The sequence below is a fragment of the Urocampus carinirostris genome, chromosome 3 (assembly GCF_059441175.1).
Source record: "Urocampus carinirostris isolate Australia breed hairy pipefish chromosome 3, RoL_Ucar_1.0, whole genome shotgun sequence".
Classification (NCBI taxonomy): domain Eukaryota; kingdom Metazoa; phylum Chordata; class Actinopteri; order Syngnathiformes; family Syngnathidae; genus Urocampus; species Urocampus carinirostris.
Window position 1 is genome coordinate 65259585 of NC_142351.1, and position 19428 is coordinate 65279012.

General features: G+C 41.6%; 2 protein-coding genes across 3 annotated transcripts; both read right to left on the reverse strand.

The window, feature by feature from the left end:
• Window positions 1-219: 219 nt before the first annotated feature.
• LOC148370494 (lithostathine-1-beta-like) lies at window positions 220-5813 on the reverse strand. 2 transcript variants are annotated; one of them, XM_088330135.1, is made up of 8 exons: window positions 5785-5813; window positions 4650-4844; window positions 4492-4554; window positions 4369-4393; window positions 4186-4274; window positions 3003-3134; window positions 1573-1681; window positions 220-394 (listed from the first exon to the last, which is right to left on the reverse strand). In XM_088330135.1, exons 3-8 carry the CDS (start codon window positions 4552-4554, stop codon window positions 321-323), a joined length of 492 nt encoding a protein of 163 aa, XP_088186261.1. In that variant the 5' UTR covers window positions 4650-4844; window positions 5785-5813; the 3' UTR covers window positions 220-320. The 2 variants fall into 2 exon arrangements, with proteins under 2 accessions (XP_088186261.1, XP_088186260.1); XM_088330134.1 differs by lacking the exon at window positions 5785-5813 and having other exon boundaries at window positions 4640-4665.
• A 9666-nt stretch (window positions 5814-15479) lies between these two features.
• Window positions 15480-18587, reverse strand: LOC148370495 (uncharacterized). The gene is made up of 3 exons (XM_088329846.1): window positions 18179-18587; window positions 16002-16348; window positions 15480-15668 (listed from the first exon to the last, which is right to left on the reverse strand). The coding sequence occupies exons 1-3, from the start codon at window positions 18585-18587 to the stop codon at window positions 15480-15482; spliced, it is 945 nt and encodes a 314-aa protein (XP_088185972.1).
• Window positions 18588-19428: the final 841 nt, after the last annotated feature.

Sequence of the window (19428 nt, forward strand, 5' to 3'; positions counted from 1 at the left end):
GAATTCTTTCATGAAAAAAAAGGGTCAGGGATCAAAAAAGATTAAAAAACCCTAATTAGATCTAGTTCATCCTTCAAAATTGTCGCACAAATGCACAGTTGAGCCTGTGTTACAGTACTTTTGGCGCCTTCGAATTCTAAAGCGCTCAAGATCTGCAGTCCATAAGGTCAAAAAATAAATCACAACCACATATTTGATACATGCAAACATTCAGTTTTATACATCAGAAAGATACTCTTTGATTTTGCAAACTTGTTTTAAAAAATCAAATGATTATTTCAGGAGATTGAAAGAAGAGATGATAATTGGGCATTGTTGTCTCAGTGAGCCTCCACGTCTTTGATGCAAACGTATGGGATTTGTTCGGAGCAGAGCTCGTCCTCCCATTCTCCCGCTGTAGAAGATGAAGGGTTTTAAAATGGAGCGCTTTAGATTCCAAGTACCGTATTTTCTGCACTATAAGGTGCACCGGGTTATAGGGCGCACCTCGAAAAAAAAGTTTTTGGTCCTATTTTTGACATACATAAGACGCACCGGATTATAAGGCGCTACAATGGGAACGTCGACAAAACAGTCAGATAGTTCAGTCCAACTTATTACCCCCTTAACATTCCGAAAGCTTGCAAAGACGCAAATACGTGTCGAGAACACGTGCGGATGCGGTGTCCGTACGATGTCACTCAAATGCATCGTTCCATCATTCGGAAGGTTAAAGTCTTGGGATTCAAGAAATGCCAACCATTCCTTAGTATCTATTTTCTGTTTCGCTCGCAACTTTACTGTGCATATGACAATAAACACTTGGAATTGAGTTGAATTTAAAAATAGACACTCCATTCTATCCATTATCTGCACAGAAACATCGAGTTCAGTCTGAAACAAGATACAGGGACAATATAAAACCCGGAGTAGCTCACCGAAGTCGTTGTGTTCATAATAATGTGCAGCCAATGTCCTCTTATATCCGTGAGGGTAGTAAATCCAGGAGAATAAAATATTTACAAATAAAGAATAGAAAAAAATGCTTTCTCTATGCCGTCAGCCACGTGCTTACACATTCATCTTTTTCGGCCAATTGCAGGCTTTGTTTCGCCGTTTAAGCCAATGCCAGCCTGTAAATGATTAAAAAGGAACCGCCCCTTGACGACCGAATAACTTTAGCCAATAGTGATCGATTCAACTGATGATTGACACATCTTTTTTGGCTAATTGCAGGCTTTGTTTTGCCGTCTAAGCCAATGCCAGCCTGTAAATGATAAAAAGGATCCGCCCCTTGACCTCCGAATAACTTTAGCCAATAGTGATCGATTCAAATGATGATTGACACATTGGTTAGCCAATGAAACGCCGGTAAATAAATCCCAGCATACACCGCGTACTACTTGGCGTTCGGGGGGAAATCTAGTCGGCGGCTGCAAGTTAGTTGGAAAACTTTGCAATTTTAAAATTGATCCATAGATAAGGCGCACTGTATTATAAGGCGCATGGTCAGCTTTTGAAAAAAATAAAGGCTTTTAGGTGCGCCTTATAGTGCGGAAAATACGGTAAACATTTATCAATGAGTCTACTCACCGCTCTCGTCCATATGCACGCATGGGCCGGTCTCATCTGGCTCTGAAGTGTCTGTATCAAAGTTGGTGTAGTCGTTATCTGATCCATCAGTCCAGATAAAGTCATCGTTCTGGAAGACAAACATTGAAAAACTGATACTGCTGGACTCATTATCCAAGTGGTAAAAATTGGCTAATAAGTACATTAAACAAGCAGCAAAAAGTTGAATCAGGGTTTGTACACCTTTTTTCATGGCCAAATTCAAGCACTTTCAAAGCCAGTTTTTAAAATTTTGCATTACCTTCAAAGGAAGAATTCCAGCGCTGATCAAAATAACCGGTGATTCTGTTGTTGACTAAAATTAAGTGGCTATCTTGCTGCTAGCACATACTTTGGGCTTTTTTAGATGTTGCTATCTATGACCTACAATATTTTTGTGTCAATGGGCTGCTATAAACTGAAATGAATTCTGCCATTCTGCTTCAACAATGCATGCGCAGCCTGGCTACGTCACACTTGTTTACAAGCGCAGAAATTGCTCTACGCTTGTTGGGTATTAGAGTTGATTACGAAAGGGAAAAAGAAAGAAAGTACCGCATGTATGAAAAGCAGAAAGATGAGCCAAATTTGGCCCAATTTTAATGATATTGATTGCTCTGAAGAAGAGCGCATTCAATCTTTTAATATTACAGACTGCTGATCTTTTGCTTTTCATTTATATTTTTGTGTGTTTTTCACAGGATTTGTTTCTGAATTGGTTGAAATAGAATCGTAGTGAATATAATAGCATGTTATGATTTATTTATAGAAGTGAGAGTTAATATTTTTTATTTTAGGGATTGTTTGATCGGTGCAGCCCTTCGAGACTCTTGATTAAGGGCTATACAAATAAACATGACTTGACTTGACTTGTTTTTTTTAATTTGTTCAGTGTGTTAAAAGCTCAAATTGCCGTATTGCCGTTAATGTATTTCATACATTTTATACATTTTTGTTGTAGATCTGTGAATATTTACATTTTAATGTAATGTGTTTTTCAGGATTCCTTGCAAACATAAAAATACTTATTACTAAATAATTTGGCACATAATTCTTTGATTACCGTTTATAAAATTTTTCGAAAACAAAATTTTAGGAACTGTTTGGGAGCCAAAAAAGGCTCTTCTCTGTGTTCTTAAATAGAGCTGTCCTCTTGGGTGTGACCAGTAGGGAGCGGTGATGCTCCACATGTCGGCGTAATTTTCACGCTTACTTGAAACTTTTTTGTTCATTGTTTACATGGTCTGTAGAGTTAGATTGTAAAGAAACATGGCAAGGGCAACAATTTCAAGCTTTTTTTAGCACTTTACCCAAAATTAAAAAGTATTTTTCTGAACTTGAAAACACAACATTAAAATTCACACATTTTCAAGGATTTCAAGTACATGTACAAACCCTGTTGAATATTTTACCTCAACGGCATCATGGAGACCGATCCATGCTTCGTCGTTATTATCTCCAGCCCGAATCAGTTCAAGGACGAACGCGTTTTCAAGGTCGCTGTGAATGGAGACCAGATTGGCGCCCAGGATGTTGCAAACGCTCTGATGAGGGTTAGGTCATGAAAATATCATTGTCAAATGTCAATTGACTATTTCACAACAATGTATTTCACATTTTGACTCCAGGACAAAGCGCTTCATTAGAACAAGGGTGGGCAAACTATGGGCTGTGAGCCACCTGCGGCCCCTCAGGCTTTTTCATCTGGCCCAACAAACAAAAATGGTCAAATTACAATGACAATTTTTATGATTTAAAATAAAGTACTACTAATAAAAATATGCCAACTTTGTCCCCATTGTCCCTTTGTTTTATCTAAAACAAAATACTCCCAAAAAAAATACAAAATTTCATAAAAAAGTTAGTGCTTAGAATATATATATATATATATATATATATATATATATATATATATATATATATATATATATATATATATATATATATATATATATATATATATAATGTAAAAGGAATTGGTTTTATAGAAGAATAGAAACTACTACAGCAATACTAGAACCAATAAATACTACAAAAAATATCACAACAGAGATACTCCAAACATACAACTACAGTAATATTGCAAAAATATTATGATGGAAATACTTAAAAAAATACTTCTACACAAATACTAAAAAAATACCACTACAGTAAACTATAATACAAAAATACTACTACCTGTACAGAAATATAATGAAAGACACAAAACAAAAATGACAGTTACTAAAAAAATAGAACTACAGTAATACTCCAAAAAATGTCCTGATATACAAAATACAACAATCGTACTATGGAAATGTGACAAATAAACCCACAGTAATACTACAAAAATACATTAAAAAAAAAAAAAAACAGAACGACAGCAATATTAGAAAAACTTGATATGCTGAAAACAGGGAACTAATATAGTATTTTGCTGCAATTGTGAGGGTTTCAGAACCAATTTGATGAAACCCATATAGTTAAAAATAAATATAATGTGCGTGTATATTTGTTCATAAATGGAAAAATGGAGAGGTCTCGGACAAATATTTAAACCCGATGTGGCCCCACATTCCAAATAGTTGCCCACTCTTGCATTAAAAGTTTCCACACCTCGGCATCTGCAAAGGTTCTCCCTTCATTTTCGTACAGGTAACAATGGCAATCCAACTGAGTCCAGCCAGCAGGGCAGCTATTTTTTACTAAAGTTGTTTTCAAAAGAAAAACAGACCATTTCTGTCATTTTTGAGTCGCAAGTCAACATTGGGCAAAAAGGTCCAAGGCACAGCAACCAACCTTTATGAACAGTAGGTTTCGACCACTGCCAGGGAGAAAAAAGAATGTTTTCAAATTATTGCCATGAAAAAGATTATTCCAAGGGAATAAACGCAGATCTAAGTGTGTAAGATTTAGACTTACAACTCCAGTCAGCAGTCCGCTGATGCTGCAGAGAAGGAACAAGGAGCGCAGCCCAAATGCCATCTTCACATTGATAAGAAAAACCTCAGTGTTGGTTTGAAAAATTCACAACCAAATTTGAAAGAAGGATGTCATGTGTTGTCCGTACCTTATCTTACCGTTTGTCTAGGCGAGTGTTGCTTAATGCCAAGGATGAATGCAAAGCATCCTTAAATAGGACATTTTCTTGGAATGTGGAATTGTTTGTTAATGATGACACAAAATTTGCAGGTTGTCTTTAGCGAGTTCCTCATTCTTCAAGACAAAACCGACAAGTTTGCCGTTTTTTTTTCAGTCATTCAGGATCATCAAATCTAAGAAGTGTAAACAGATAAAACTGGTTTCACGAGGATGATTATGAGAACCCCAAAAAGTTCTTCGGATTCCTGTGACACCAGATCACAAGGCTGAACAATAAAAGGCAATTAGACGCGAGGGGGGCTGTACAGTAGGGATGAGTGATGTGTACGAATAGCGTGCAATTAAAGACGTCCTGTTGCATACCGACCACTGACAGTATAATTGCACGTTCCTTTGACGTCAGAGCGTGTGGGTGGAGGGTTTATTTTCCACTTGCTTTGCCTGTGACTACAGTGTGTATTGCTGTCTTTACAAAATTGTCGGTTGCATGACCCCCGGTCCCAAGTATGGTCCACGTTTGGCTTTGACTCACCTGGGACAAGCACTATTTCTCCCCAATATAAACACACTTGTCAGTATCAAATAAGGAAACAGGAAATTGCTGACCGAAACAAGGAATATACTTGTCATTCCTTATGCAAGAAGTGTTGAATGAATTTTTTCCTGTGAGTGTACAGGTGATATATGCTGGGTGTGCCTGTGACGCAGTTGAAGCTAATTGCACCTTCCTTTATAGGAAGAAGCAACAAATATTTGACAAGGAATGACTCTACAAACAGAACAAACATCACAAATCAGTATGGACTGGAAATAGAATAGAATAGAATAAAATATAATAGAATATACCTTTATTGTCATTGTTACAAAATGGGTTGAACATATTGTGATAACGAAATTGGACGTGGCACTCCAGTTAGCATTTAACAGTGAGGATAAAAGGAAACAAAGAAGATAAAGGGTCAAAGAAAATAAAGGTTATAATTTACACAATATTTACACGAGAAATTTGGGCATGTAGGACATACAGTTTTGGAATCGTAAAGCAATAATAGGTAATATTAGGTAATAATAAATAGGTAATGGTGGAATATAAAAATGGAAAATAAAAATCACCCAACACTGGATAGTGTCCAAAATGTCCGTATCAAGGGTCAGGCTAATTAGGGACAGGTGTGGGGCGATTGGACACACCTGTTCCAATTACCAACCGATGAGGCTCGCCAGATCAACCAACACTCTGACTCTGAGTATGGACAAGGCATGACAAGTCAAATCAAGAGAGATTGAAGTCTTTAATGTAAAAAGAGACCTACAACATTTGTATGACTTTGTTCTCATGAGTTAATTGCTTCCTGAATTGACTGCAACCTCTTTTGTTTTCTGGCTTTCAACTGACAATGATACAAATGTGTCCGACCACAGTAACTACAAGTCAGTTTTAATTATTCATTGAAGTCTAGAGCTCTGTTTTGATTCGACTGCATGATTTGTATTCAAACCTTTCAACACAAAATTGATTGCTAATTGTGTGATTATATCTGTCATTAGGAAGGGTGCGGCTATACGCACCCTCAGTTGCTGTTACACCTCACGTCAACCGGGATATAGCTGAATTGCATAGGCGAAAGCAGTTTATTCACAAGCTTTATAAACGTGATCAGTTGGCATACTTGGAAAGTTATCAAGATGCTTCAAGGGAACTGCGGAGGGCCATCAGGCGGGAAAGGGTGGCTGAGGAAAATAAAGTTTTAGAGGCTAATAATACTCGTAAATTCTTTTCATACATCAACCATAAACTAATTTCTAGGGCATCTATTCCCAACCTGAAGGCATCTGACGGTACCGTTGCTACTGATAATGCTGATAATGTCCGTATATTAAATGATCAGTATGCCAGTGTTTTTGGTCGTGACAATGGTGTTTCACCCGACTTTCCCCAGCAGAACTTCAGCTGTTCTGAATTCTGTGGAACTTTCAAAGGAGTTGATTCATAAATACTTGATAAAACTTCCCAGCAAATTTTCAGCCGGCCCTGACAAAATTCCAAATTTCTTGCTTAAAAAGCTAGCTGACTTTTTATGTGAACCATTATTTTACCTGTTTTCTAGATCTTTTGAGGATTCACAGCTGCCTGAGGACTGGCTCAGTGCTATTGTCATACCCATTTTTAAAGGGGGGAGCACAACAAGTGCAGCTAACTATAGACCAGTTAGCTTGACTAGCTGCGTCTGTAAAATGTTTGAGAAAATTATCTCAGATGCCATATGGAAATTTATACAGGAGCACAATCTTTTTACGTTTAAGCAACATGGGTTTAGGTCTGGACATTCTACCATGACTAACTTGATAGCTCATTTGAACAATATTACCAGTATGTTTTTTGTTTACTTAGACTTTTGCAAGGCTTTTGATAAAGTGTCTCATGACAAGCTTTTACAAAAACTGAAATGCTATGGTATTAGTGGAAAGCTGCTTGAATGGATAACTGCATATTTGTCAAATCGTAAACAATGCGTAAAAATTGATGATGTTCTTTCAGCGTGGTCGGAAGTTTGTAGCGGGATACCGCAGGGCTCAGTACTAGGACCATTATTATTTCTGTTTTTTGTGAACGACCTATCTGAGGCCATTCAAAGTAGTGACACCTCAATTTTTGCCGATGATGCTAAACTGTCGGCTTTCTTACCAAAAACCCAGGTTGCAGGAACAATTGATTCTCTCCAAAATGACATTAAATCAGTTTTTCTTTGGTCCGAACAGTGGCAACTGCAACTGTCATCTGATAAATGCTTAGCACAGTCGTTTTTTCATGGTTCTGTTCCGCTGTATCACATTAATGATCATGATTTGCATGTTGTTACTGCACATAAGGGTCTGGGTGTCACTCTTACTTCAAACTTAAAGTTTATCACGCATATCGCCAAAATTACCAACAAAGCCAATAACATAGCATCAAACATTTACAGACACTTTTACAACAAGAACCCACCATTCCTAGTTCCAATGTTTTGCGTTTATGTTAGACCCGGGTTAGAATATAATGGCGTTGTGTGGAACCCTTACTTACTCAAGGACATTAACCTACTGGAAGGAGTTCAACGTCGGTATACGAAGCGGATACCTGGGATGCACAACTTGTCATATCCGGAAAGACTACAAAGACTGAACTTGGACTTTTTGGAGCTCCGCAGAATTCGATTTGATTTAATTTTTGTGTTCAAAGTACTGCATGGAATGATTGATGTGCCTTTTGATCAATTTTTTGAGTTCTGTCGTGTTGATGGTTTACGTGGTCATAGATATAAGTTACGGGTGCCCAGACCTACCAGCAACTTGCATGGAAACTTTATTTCTTTCAGGATACCAAAAATTTGGAATTTTTTGCCTGACCGGGTTATTAGTGCAAATACGGTGCAAACCTTTAAGCAAAGGTTGGCAGAAATAGATTTGTCAAATTTTCTTTGGGGAGGGGGCGTAAGGTGACCATATTTGGCCATGCTCACTCTCAGCATTAGTTTTTTTTTGTGTGTCATGTTTTGATTAGTGTATCCAACAATACCTTCAATAAACATTTCATTTCTTCCAAAATAAGTCAAAATGCCACTTTCCATTTTAGAGAAACGTCTGGCAATGAAAGAGTTAAGGGATCCATGAACCATGAACCTGGCTCCTTATGGGTCTTATTCAGGAAGTTACAAGAGTTTAGTAATGTCCAATGTCCATTTTGGCCTGAATATTGAACTTTGAAATATTCAAGGACTAAGTAAGGTTATTGATGTGTGTAGTACAGTACACCCACATACTGGACTGTCTCAGAAAATTAGAATATTGTGATAAAGTTCTTTATTTTCTGTAATGCAATTAAAAAAACAAAAATGTCATACATTCTGGTTTCATTACACATCAACTGAACTATTTCAAGCCTTTTATTATTTTAATATTGCTGAATTTGGCTTACAGCTTAAGAAAACTCAAAAATCCTATCTCAAAATATTAGAATATCATGAAAAAGTATACAAGTAGGCTATTCAACTAATCACCTGAATCATCTAATGAACTCGAAACACCTTGCGAGGGTTTCCTGAACCTTAAAAACACTCAGCTTGGTTCAGTAAACTAAATCACAAGTATGGGGAAGACTGCTGATCTGACTGCTGTCCAGAGGACCATCATTGATACCCTCCATCAGGAGGGTAAGACACAAAAAGAAATTTCTCAAAGAGCAGGCTGTTCACAGAGTGCAGTTTCAAAGCATATCCACAAAAAGTCTGTTGGAAGGGAAAAATGTGGCCGGAAACGCTGCACAACCAAGAGAGATGACCGCAGCCTTAACAAAATTGTGAAGAAGAGCCGCTTCCAGAATTTGAGGGAGCTTCAAAGACAGTGGGCTGAAGCTGGAGTCCAGGTATCAAAAGCCACAGTTCACAGACGTGTCCGGGAAATGGGCTACAATAGCCGTATTCCCATGGTCAAGCCACTTCTGAACTCAAGACAACGGAAGAAGCGTCTGACTTGGGCTATGGAGAAGAAGCACTGGACAGTTGCAGAGTGGTCCAAAGTCCTCTTTTCAGACGAAAGCAAGTTTTGCATTTCATTTGGAAGTCAAGGCGCCAGAGTCTGGAGAAAGGCTGGAGAAGAGCAAAATCCAAGTTGCTTGAAATCCAGTGTGAAGTTCCCACAGTCAGCAATGGTTTGGGGAGCCATGTCAGCTGCTGGTGTTGGTCCACTGTGTTTCATCAAGTCCAGAGTAAATGCAACTGTGTACCAAGAGATTTTAGAGCACTACATGCTTCCATCTGCTGAAAAGCTCTATGGAGATGAGTATTTCATTTTCCAGCATGATCTGGCACCTGCCCACAGTGCCAAAACCACCAGTAACTGGTGCACTGACCATGGCATCACTGTCCTTGATTGGCCTGCTAATTCCCCTGACCTGAACCCCATCGATAATTTGTGGGGTATAGTTAAGAAGAAGATGAAAGACACCAGACCTACAAATGCAAATGAGCTGAAGGCCGCTATCGAAGCATCCTGGGCATCAATAACACCTCAGCAATGCCACAGGCTGATTGCCTCCATGCCACGCCGGATTGATGCAGTAATCCGTGCAAAAGGATTCCCAACCAAGTACTGAGTGCATCAATGGACATTTTCAAATGTTTGATTTAGTTTTGCTGTTATAAAATTATTTTTTTACTTGGTCTGAGGAAGTATTCTAATATTTTGAGATAGGATTTTTGAGTTTTTTTCAGCTGTAAGCCAAAATCAGCAATATTCAAATAATAAAAGGCTTGAAATAGTTCAGTTGATGTGTAATGAATCCAGAATGTATGACATTTTTGTTTTTTTAATTGCATTACAGAAAATAAAGAACTTTATCACAATATTCTAATTTTCTGAGACAGTCCAGTATACGGTGTCCACACCTTATGATGTTTTCACATTAAAAATTTGGAGTAACATGTTTTTTTGGCCCCTCATTATGACAATTTCCCCACTTAATGACATTGACAAAAAACACTATTTCCCCAAAAAACATCACTGTGAGTCATGTGCCTCATACATCTCAAATACGCCTGTCTGCAATTGGTTGACGTGATATAAGGTCCTGGTCTGCTATTGGTTTGCGTCAGTACATCACGAAGATGCCAATATGCTATAGGCTGAACTTTCTTCCTCAATGCCCAACTCTCTTTTCGTTCACTTCAGAATCTTATGTATTTGGTGAAGATTTTGCTTGTTAGCGCAATACAATACTGTATTTTGTGTTTTGTCTAAAGAGACAATCAAAAAGATGCTAACAATGGAAAGAAAACTTACGGTTATCAAGAAATACAAAGACGGCACACACATAATTACCTTTTTTAAAATGGACTATCGGGACAATCATCTAGAATACAGAGGCGATTAAACTACCAAGTGTTTGGGGGGAATTACAATCCTCACAAGTGTAAGTTTAAAAAATAGTTTTAATTTTAATCTGTTGTTTCCTCCTCCCTCTACATTGACCCACTAACTTCACTTTACCGGCTCAAGTCACATCACACCAAAGGTAAATCAAATTTCACCCTCTTTTACATGTATATTTTATCATGTTAATTAATCCTAATTAATCAAAAATAAATAATCGTATCTTATTATTAATCTTTGGCATGTATTTGAGTAGTACTTACTGTATACTGTTTTGTTACTATTGTCTAATATGTGCAGAGCTTCACTTTTTCCACATTTTGTTATGTTACAGCCTCCAAATTGTATTAATTTAATCTCTTATCTTAAAATTCTACACAAAATACTCCATTATGACAATGTTAAAAAGTTTTTTTTTTTAAGTTTTTTTGAATTTATTAAAAATAAAAAACTAAGAAATCACATTTACATAAGTATTCACAGCCTTTGCTTAATACTTTGTTGATCCGCCTTCGACAGCAAATACAGCCTCAAGTCTTTTTGAATATGATCCCACAAGTTTAGCACACCTATCTTTAGGCAGTTTTGCCCGTTCTTCTTTGCAATAAGTCTCAAGCTCAATCAGGTTGGATGGGAGACGTTTGTGCACAGCCATTTTCAGATCTCTCCAGAGATGTTCGATCGGATTCAAGTCTGGACTCTGGCTGGGCCACTCCAGGACATTCACGGAGTGGTTCTGAAGCCAATCTTTTGAGATCTTGGCTGTGTGCTTTGGGTTGTTGTCCTGCTGAAAAATGAACCTTCGCCCCAGCCTGAGATCAAGAGCGCTCTGGAGCAGGTTTTCATCCAGGATATCTCTATATATTGCTGCATTCATTTTTCCTTCTATCCTGACTAGTCTGCCAGTTCCACTTTCTGAAAAACATCCCCACAGCATGATGCTGCCACCACCATGCTTCACTGTAGGGATGGTATTGGCCTGGTGATGAGCGGTGCCTGGTTTCCTCCAAACATGGCGCCTGGCATTCACACCAAAGAGTTCAATCTGTGTGTCATCAGACCAGAGAATTTTGTTTCTCATGGTCTCAGAGTCATTCAGGTGCTTTTTGGCAAATTCCAGACGGGCTTCCATGTTCCTTTTACTAAGGAGTGGCTTTCGTCTGGCCACTCTACCATACAGGCCTGATTGGTGGATTGCTGCAGAGATGGTTGTCTTTCTGGAAGGCTCTCCTCTCTCCACAAAGGAACGCTGGAGCTCTGACAGAGTGACCATCAGGTTCTTGGTCCCTCCCTGACTAAGGCCCTTCTTCCCCAATCGCTCAGTTCAGAAGGCCGGCCAGCTCTAGGAAGAGTCCTGGTGGTTCCAAATGTCTTCCATTAACGAATAATGGAGGCCACTGTGCTCATTGGGACCTTCAAAGCAGCAGAAATTTTTCTGTATCCTTCCCCAGATTTGTGCCTCAAGACAATCCTGTCTCGCAGGTCTACAGACAGTTCTTTTGACTTCATGCTTGGTGTTTGTGCTCTGACATGCACACTCAACTGTGGGACCTTATATAGACAGGTGTGTGCCTTTCCAAATCATGCCCAATCAACTGAATTTACTGCAGGTGGACTCCAATTAAGCTGTAGAAAGATCTCAAGGATGATCAGTGGAAAAAAGATGCACCTGAGCTCAATTTTGAGCTTCATGGCAAAGGCTGTGAATACTTATGTAAATGTGATTTCTTAGTTTTCTATTTTTAATAAATTCAAAAAAAGTAAAAAAAAAAACGTTTTCACATTGTCATAATGGAGTATTTTGTGTAGAATTTTGAGATGAGAGATTAAATTAATACAATTTGGAATGAGGCTGTAACATAACAAAATGTGGAAAAAGTGAAGCGCTGTGAATACTTTCCGGATGCACTGTATGTACTATTTGAATGGTTTTATGTGGACTACCGGGGGTTCAGAATGCATTAACCGATTACTATAGGTGTATGTTGCCTGTTTATATTGCCTTTGTCTCCCCCTTTCTTTCTTTATCCCTCTCTTTCTTAAGCTCTATCTCCTTGTGTATCTCTCTCTTGCTCTCTTTTTCCTCATTTCTCTCTGTAACTATCTTTTTCTCTCTTTCTCTGTTGTTTTCTTTCTATCTCTCTTTCTCTCTTTATCTTTGTGACTTTATGTGCCTAATAACATAAGAACTACATTATCCATGATGCCACATTGTTACTGAGTGTGCACGGTGTGTACCCTAATGTTTGGAGTCATGTATTTTGGTTTACAAGCGAGTGACACGAGAGTAAGCACCCTGTCCACGACAACACACCTCATCTCATTTATCGCATGAGAAACAAAGCAATCTTTCTCTCTAACTTTCTGTCTATCTCTCTTTTTTTCTCTCTCACTTTTTTCTTTCTTTGTGTCTTTTTTCATATCTCTCTCTCTTTCCTTATCTCTCTTTTTTTTCTTATTCTATCTTTCTTTATCTATCGTTGTCTTTTATCTCTCTCCCTCTTTCGTTATGTCCCTTTCTTTCTTTCTCTGTTTTTCTCTCTTTCTCTCTATTTCTCTTTATCTTTCTGATTTTCTTTATTTTAATTTCTCTTTGTCTTTATATTCCTCTCTCTCTCTCTCTTTCTCTCTTTTTCTTCCCGGTCCGAAGCCTACGATCTGAGAGTGCTGGTCTTCTGATGATCCCGAGAGCAAAGAAGTCTTCTGCTGGTTCGAGAGCGTTCTCCATCCGGGCACCGGTGCTGTGGAATGCTCTTCCCCCTGAGATTCGATCTGCAACCTCAGTGGAAATGTTTAAATCTAAACTTAAAACTCACTTCTACTCCATTGCATACGAATAACCTACTCCTCTTGTCGGTTGAAAATAGTTTGTGTAATATAGTGTAACAATCTGTGAAGCCCTTTGAGACTCTTCGTGATTTAGGGCTATACAAATAAAAATGACTTGACTTGACTTGACTTTCCTTCATTATCTTTATCTATTTCTTCCTCTCTCTTTCTTTATCTGTCACTCTTTACCATTGTCTCTTTCTTATCTCTCACTCTTTCTCTCTCCCTCTATCTTTTATATTGTCAATGGCTTTACCTTTTTATCTCTTTTCAATCTGTTTTTTCTTTCTATCCCGCTTTCTTTCTCTCTATTTTTCCTTTCCTTTCTAACCCTAACCCTTAACCTAGCCCTGTCTTTTTTTATTTCGTTCTTTATCTCTCACTTTCTTTATCTCTCTATCTCCCCCCCTCTCTATCTCAATGTCTTTAACTTATTATCTCTGATTATATCATTATTTATCATCCTATATGCCTCTCATCATTTCCTTCGTCACTCACTCCCATGTTAAAATTTAATCCTCACAGCTGCGATCATTTGCCTTGATTTCTCTCCTACCACGACCCTCCTTCTTCACTATGTAAATACTTTGCCTCCTTGGCTCTGTGCTAGTTGCTTGTTTTCCACGTTACATCTCAGGCAATCTTGTTTCAGGGTCTTATTATTCCACTGTACTGAACCCTTGCCTTCCCCTCGGGATCACATGTGCCACCTAACTAAATCTTGGACTGTCACCCACACTGTTTGGACTTACAGGAACACCAGCCACCTCACTTGCATCTTGGACCATCATTGTTGCCTTGCTACCTGATTCTTGTGTACCAAACCCTCCCCAAATAAAAACAGTTTGCTGTACTAATCAGTCCTTCTGCACCACTGAGTGGGTTTTTGACACTCATGTACAGCTAAAATCCTGATTTAAGGACTTTTATTTTCTGTTTTTCTGTTATTTTTTGTATATCTTTTTGATGGACTACATGTCCTGGTCCTGGACCAGCAAACATCACAAACAAAGCAACCAGCTTTTGAAAGGAGGCAGGGGGAGCAAGACGGGAGAGAGGAGGGGGAAGGGGTTTGACGAAGGGGAGAATGAATTGGCTAACAACGGTGCAGGAGAGTGACAGATGGATGGGATATTCCATCGGCATCATCGATAGTGGGATCCAAATCTCAAACGACGGAAGGCTGCTGGCACCACACACGGATCGGCATCTTTCAGGGGAGTGAGAGGAAGGGGAAGCCGATCGTCATAGAAACTGTGCCCAGGCACGGACCGCCGCACACTTGGGTGATGAGAGGCAACTACCCCTAAAACTTCTGGAGGAGAAACATCTGGAACGATGGGCGGCAAGATGACATGTCGACAATCATGTGCTGCTTGTTGAGGTGAAAACCCATTTACATGAGGAAAATTGTCCTATTTCTGATAATTTTTTTTAATAAGCTTATTTTTAGATGCTATTGGCCTTTTTTGTAGGAGGAAACAGAAACAAAATATTTGATAGGAAAAATAATAGGAATCCATAAAAATGGGATAATAAAAAAAACAAATAACATCTAAGAATCACATAAGAAAATCAATATACCTGCCTTGCAACTTATTTGGGAATTCTTTTGTTGCTGCGAAATGTTGTCGCACTACTTTCATTGAACTGTTATTATTATAATAGCATTGTAACAGTCTCAAAGAATTACTTTGTAAAGAGAGTATGTTTGCCATCCTTACTTTTTTTCTCTTTTAGGTATTTATTATATGTTTACCCCTAGTGCCAGGTCTGATCTTGTTGCAATGTATTTTCACAACATTGATATCAACAATAATGAAGACAATCCAATTCACTTCATTAAGCATTCTTCTTAGCAAGGAATTAATAGTCAAAATAGAACTACCCTGGCTTTGTACAGCATTTTACTGTATTTTTTCCAACAGTCTTTTCTCTTTTTTTCTTTAGTCTTCGTTGCATGTTTACCCTGGAGTGCCAAGTGTAATATCGATGCATACAATGTTTTCACAACTGTGATTGTCAGACAGGACGAAAGGAAGATTTTGACAGCTGCTCAGACAGGCTCGCTACTTGTTGTTGGTTCTGTAGTAAGAGGTGTTGTTGCTGTTGCAGAAGAACTTGTTGCTGTTGGACTTGTTGTAGAAGCGTGGCGACGTCACTTGCGGATTTCTGTACGGCGCTCTCGGTCCATTGTAGCCGCTGCAGGGCGGAGGGAGACTCCGCGTTGCTGGATTCTTCCTTCGGAGGAACGCGCGCTGATCTCATAATTTTGGTCTGATTGTTCTGTCAGACAGGACGAAAGGAAGATTGAGATCACTTGCGCTCGTTTCTTGGTTTTATTGAAAGGAAGGAAATGACAAGGTGGGATTCTTCGATCCGTTGGTTGGCGGATTGACGGAACTTGACAGGCGGGTGAAGGCTTGGCGGGAATGGTCGCGGACAGGCGTAATCGTAGTGTTGTTGGTCGGGCCTGGAGAAGAAGGGCGTCGTAGTATTTGGAAGAGTGATCAGGAGTCAGACGGGCAGGGCAGGTCGTAGGCAAATTCGGAAATTGGTCGTTAACGGAGATCAAGCAGAAAAACAGGTACCAGAGGGCTCTGGCGGACAGGCTTAATGCGGGAAACATGAAACGTCGGGTGAACCCTCATGGTGCTGGGCAGGCGCAGGCGGACTCCCGATGGACTAATAATTTTGTCCACCGGAAACGGTCCCAGGAACCGGGGGGCGAACTTCTTGGACTCCACTCGGAGTGGAAGGTCCTTGGTGGACAACCATACTTGCTGGCCCACCTGGTACGTTGGGGTAGGAATTCTTCTTCGGTTATCCCTCTTTGAATAACTTTGGACGGCCCGAAGAAGAGCAGCCCGTGCCTGAGCCCAAGTGCGACGACAGCGACGGGCATTTGCCAGAGCCGACAGACAGGAAACCTCTTCCTCTTGGTTGGGGAACAAGGGTGGCTGCTAGCCATAGACGCACTGGAAGGGAGATATGCCAGTGGAGGTGCAGACAAGGGAGTTGTGGGCGTATTCCACCCATACCAGCTGTGGCGACCAGGAAAGAAGCTCACGGGAAACCAGGCAGCGGAGAGCCGTCTCCAGTTCCTGATTGAGGCGTTCAGACTGTCCATTAGATTGCGGATGGAAGCCGGACGAGAGACTGACCGAGGCCCGCAGGAGACAGCAAAACTCTTTCCAAAATCCCGTGGCAAATTGAGGACCTCGGTCTGAAACAATGTCTTTTGGGGTTCCATGTAGGCGGAAGACATGCAGCTAGACCACCTGCGCCGTCTCCTTGGCAGGCAGCCCAGTAACGAAGTCCAAGGAGATGTGGGACCAAGGACGGCTGGGGACTGGTAAAGGTTGAAGCAATCCGGCAGGGGGCTGATTCGAAGTTTTCTGCCGGGTACAGGTTTGGCAAGCCCCGACGTACTCCTGGACGCCCTTAGCCAATGAGGGCCACCAGAAACGTCGGGCCAGGAAGTTGCTGGTGCGGGTAGCACCCGGGTGACAGGAGAGATGAGAGTCGTGCCCCCATCGACCGTAGGGCTTCTGGAACGAATAGCCGCCCCTCTGGACAAGTACTAGGGCCTGCTTGGTCTTGGAGGGCCTCCCTGACGCGGTCCTCGATGTCCCAGGTGAGAGTGGCCAGTAACCGGGACTCAGGAAGGATGGCTGTCGGACCCTGGGAATGATTGTCCTCCTTTTGAAACTGGCGAGAGAGGGCATCTGGCTTGACATTGCGGGACCCGGGGCTGTAGGAAAGGGTGAAGTTGAAACGGGTGAATACGAGTTACCAGCGGGATTGTCTTGGGTTCAAACGTTTAGCAGAACCGATGTATTCAAGATTCTTGTGGTCAGTCCAAACTAGGAACGGAACTGGCACCCCTTCCAGCCAGTGGCGCCATTCCTCAAGGGCCAATTTTATTGCTAGCAGCTCACGATCCCCCACGTCATAATTGCGTTCGGAGGGGGATAAGCGACGTGAAAAGAATGCACAGGGGTGCATCTTTTGATCCTCGGCTGACCTTTGGAAGAGAACAGCCCCAACACCAACGTCCAAGGCATCCACTTCAATAACTACTGACGCCCCAGGTCAGGTACTTGGAGGATGGGCGCAGTCGAAAATCGAGCCTTGAAGGCAGAGAATGCTTTGTCAGCCGCAGGAGACCATCTGAAAGTTTCCTTGGGGCTAGTGAGAGCCGTCAGGGGACCCGCTACCGTGCTATAGTTCCGAATAAATCGTCGGTAAAAATTGGTGAATCCCAAGAACTGCTGGAGCTTCTTGCGATCCGTGGGGACAGGCCAGGAGGTGACTGCCGAAACCTTAGCAGGATCCATCTCCAATCTCCCCTCCGCGATGATATACGCCAGGAATGACTCGGTTTGGGCGTGGAACTCACACTTCTCAGCCTTAACGAAGAGGAAGTTCTCTAGGAGTCGTCGAAGGACAAGTTGGACGTGCTGCGTGTGTTCCTCCAGGGATTCAGAGAAAATTAGAATGTCATCCAGATAGACAAACACAAACTTGTTGAGTACATCACACAGCACGTCGTTGATAAGGGACTGGAAGACGGCGGGGGCGTTCGTTAGACCAAAAGGCATGACTAAATATTCATAGTGCCCCGTGGGAGTGTTAAAAGCCGTTTTCCATTCATCTCCCTCCCTGATACGGACCAGATGATAAGCGTTTGTGAGGTCCAGTTTAGCGAACACTGTGGCCCCTTGCAGCAGTTCAAAGGCGGCGGCGAGCAGTGGTAAAGGGTAGCGATTCTCAACTGTTATATCATTAAGGCCCCTGTAGTCAATGCACGGTCGTAAGGAACCATCTTTCTTGCCATAAAAGAAAAAAACAGCTCCAGCCGGGGAAGAGGATGGCCAAATTATTCCGGCTGCCAAGACCTCAGAGATGTATTCCTCCATGGACTGTCTTTCGGGTGCAGAAAGGGAATAGAGACGACCCCGCGGGGGAGTAGAGCCAGGCAGAAGGTCGATAGCACAGTCATAGGGGCGATGTGGAGGAAGGGAAGTGGCCTTGGCTTTGCTGAAGACCTCCCGTAGGTGGTGATAGCAGGCAGGGACCTTGGACACGTCAGGAGGAGACTTAGAAGCCATGGGTCGGTCGGGGTGATATGCAGAACTTAGACAGGTTTGATGGCACTCGACGCCCCATTCCATGACGGTCCCCGAATGCCAATCAAAGTGAGGGTTGTGCCGTACCAGCCATGGATGGCCCAAAACGAGTGGCTGGCCGGGGGATAGGAGCAGGTGGAACCGAATTTGCTCTCTACGATTGCCAGAAAGTCTCATCTCAATTGGTTCGGTAACATGGGTAACTGTGCCCAGAAGACGGCCATCTAGTGCTCGGGCGGTGATAGGAGTAGCAAAGGAATTCAAAGGGATCTTGAGTTTGTGGGCGAGGGAGAGGTCCAAAATGTTAGCTTCGGCCCCGGAATCCACTAGCGCGGAAAGTCTCTGTGGGGAACCAGCAATCAGGAGATGCACCTCGAGGGAAGGTCGAGGTTTTGGAGGACGGGATAAGGGCAGAATTCAATCGGACGCCTCCGTTCTCCGACGAGCCCCTCCTTTTAACGGACACGTTGAGATTCGATGCCCCTTGCTGCCGCAATAAAGACAAAGTCCCTTAGAAACCCGCCGCCGGCGCTCTTCGGCCGATAGCGCTGCCTGATTAATCTCCATGGCTTCGTGAATAACTGTCATCGGGGATCGGGGCGTTTGGAACCCACTTGGTTCTTTGGGCGAATTCGTCAGGAGTCGTATTGTTCTTCCCCTCTCCTGTCGCCGTGCTTGGACCCGACGGTCAATTCGCGCCGTCAGTGCAATGGCTTCGTCGAGGGTAGAAGGCAGAGTATGAGACATCAATTCGTCCTTCAAGTAATCGGCCAAACTGTGGAGATAAGCGTCCACTAACGCTTCCTCATTCCAATTACTCTGGCTAGCGAGTGTTCTGAAGTCAATGGAGTAATCGGCGACCGAACGTTTTTCTTGGCGAATGTTG

Bases quoted from the DNA above. Each gene is read 5' to 3' on its own strand.
- LOC148370494 (XM_088330135.1), bottom strand. From the start codon at position 4,554: ATGGCATTTGGGCTGCGCTCCTTGTTCCTTCTCTGCAGCATCAGCGGA. The intron at 4,394-4,491 runs GTAAGTCTAAAT...TCTCCCTGGCAG, and splicing joins GCGGACTGCTGACTGGAGTT to TGGTCGAAACCTACTGTTCA. The intron at 395-1,572 runs GTGAGTAGACTC...CATCTTCTACAG, and splicing joins CGTGCATATGGACGAGAGCG to CGGGAGAATGGGAGGACGAG.
- LOC148370495 (XM_088329846.1), bottom strand. From the start codon at position 18,587: ATGGAATGGGGCGTCGAGTGCCATCAAACCTGTCTAAGTTCTGCATAT. The intron at 16,349-18,178 runs GCTACCCTTTAC...TCCCCAACCAAG, and splicing joins TGATATAACAGTTGAGAATC to AGGAAGAGGTTTCCTGTCTG. The intron at 15,669-16,001 runs GTACCTGTTTTT...TTATGAGATCAG, and splicing joins CTGTCCGCCAGAGCCCTCTG to CGCGCGTTCCTCCGAAGGAA.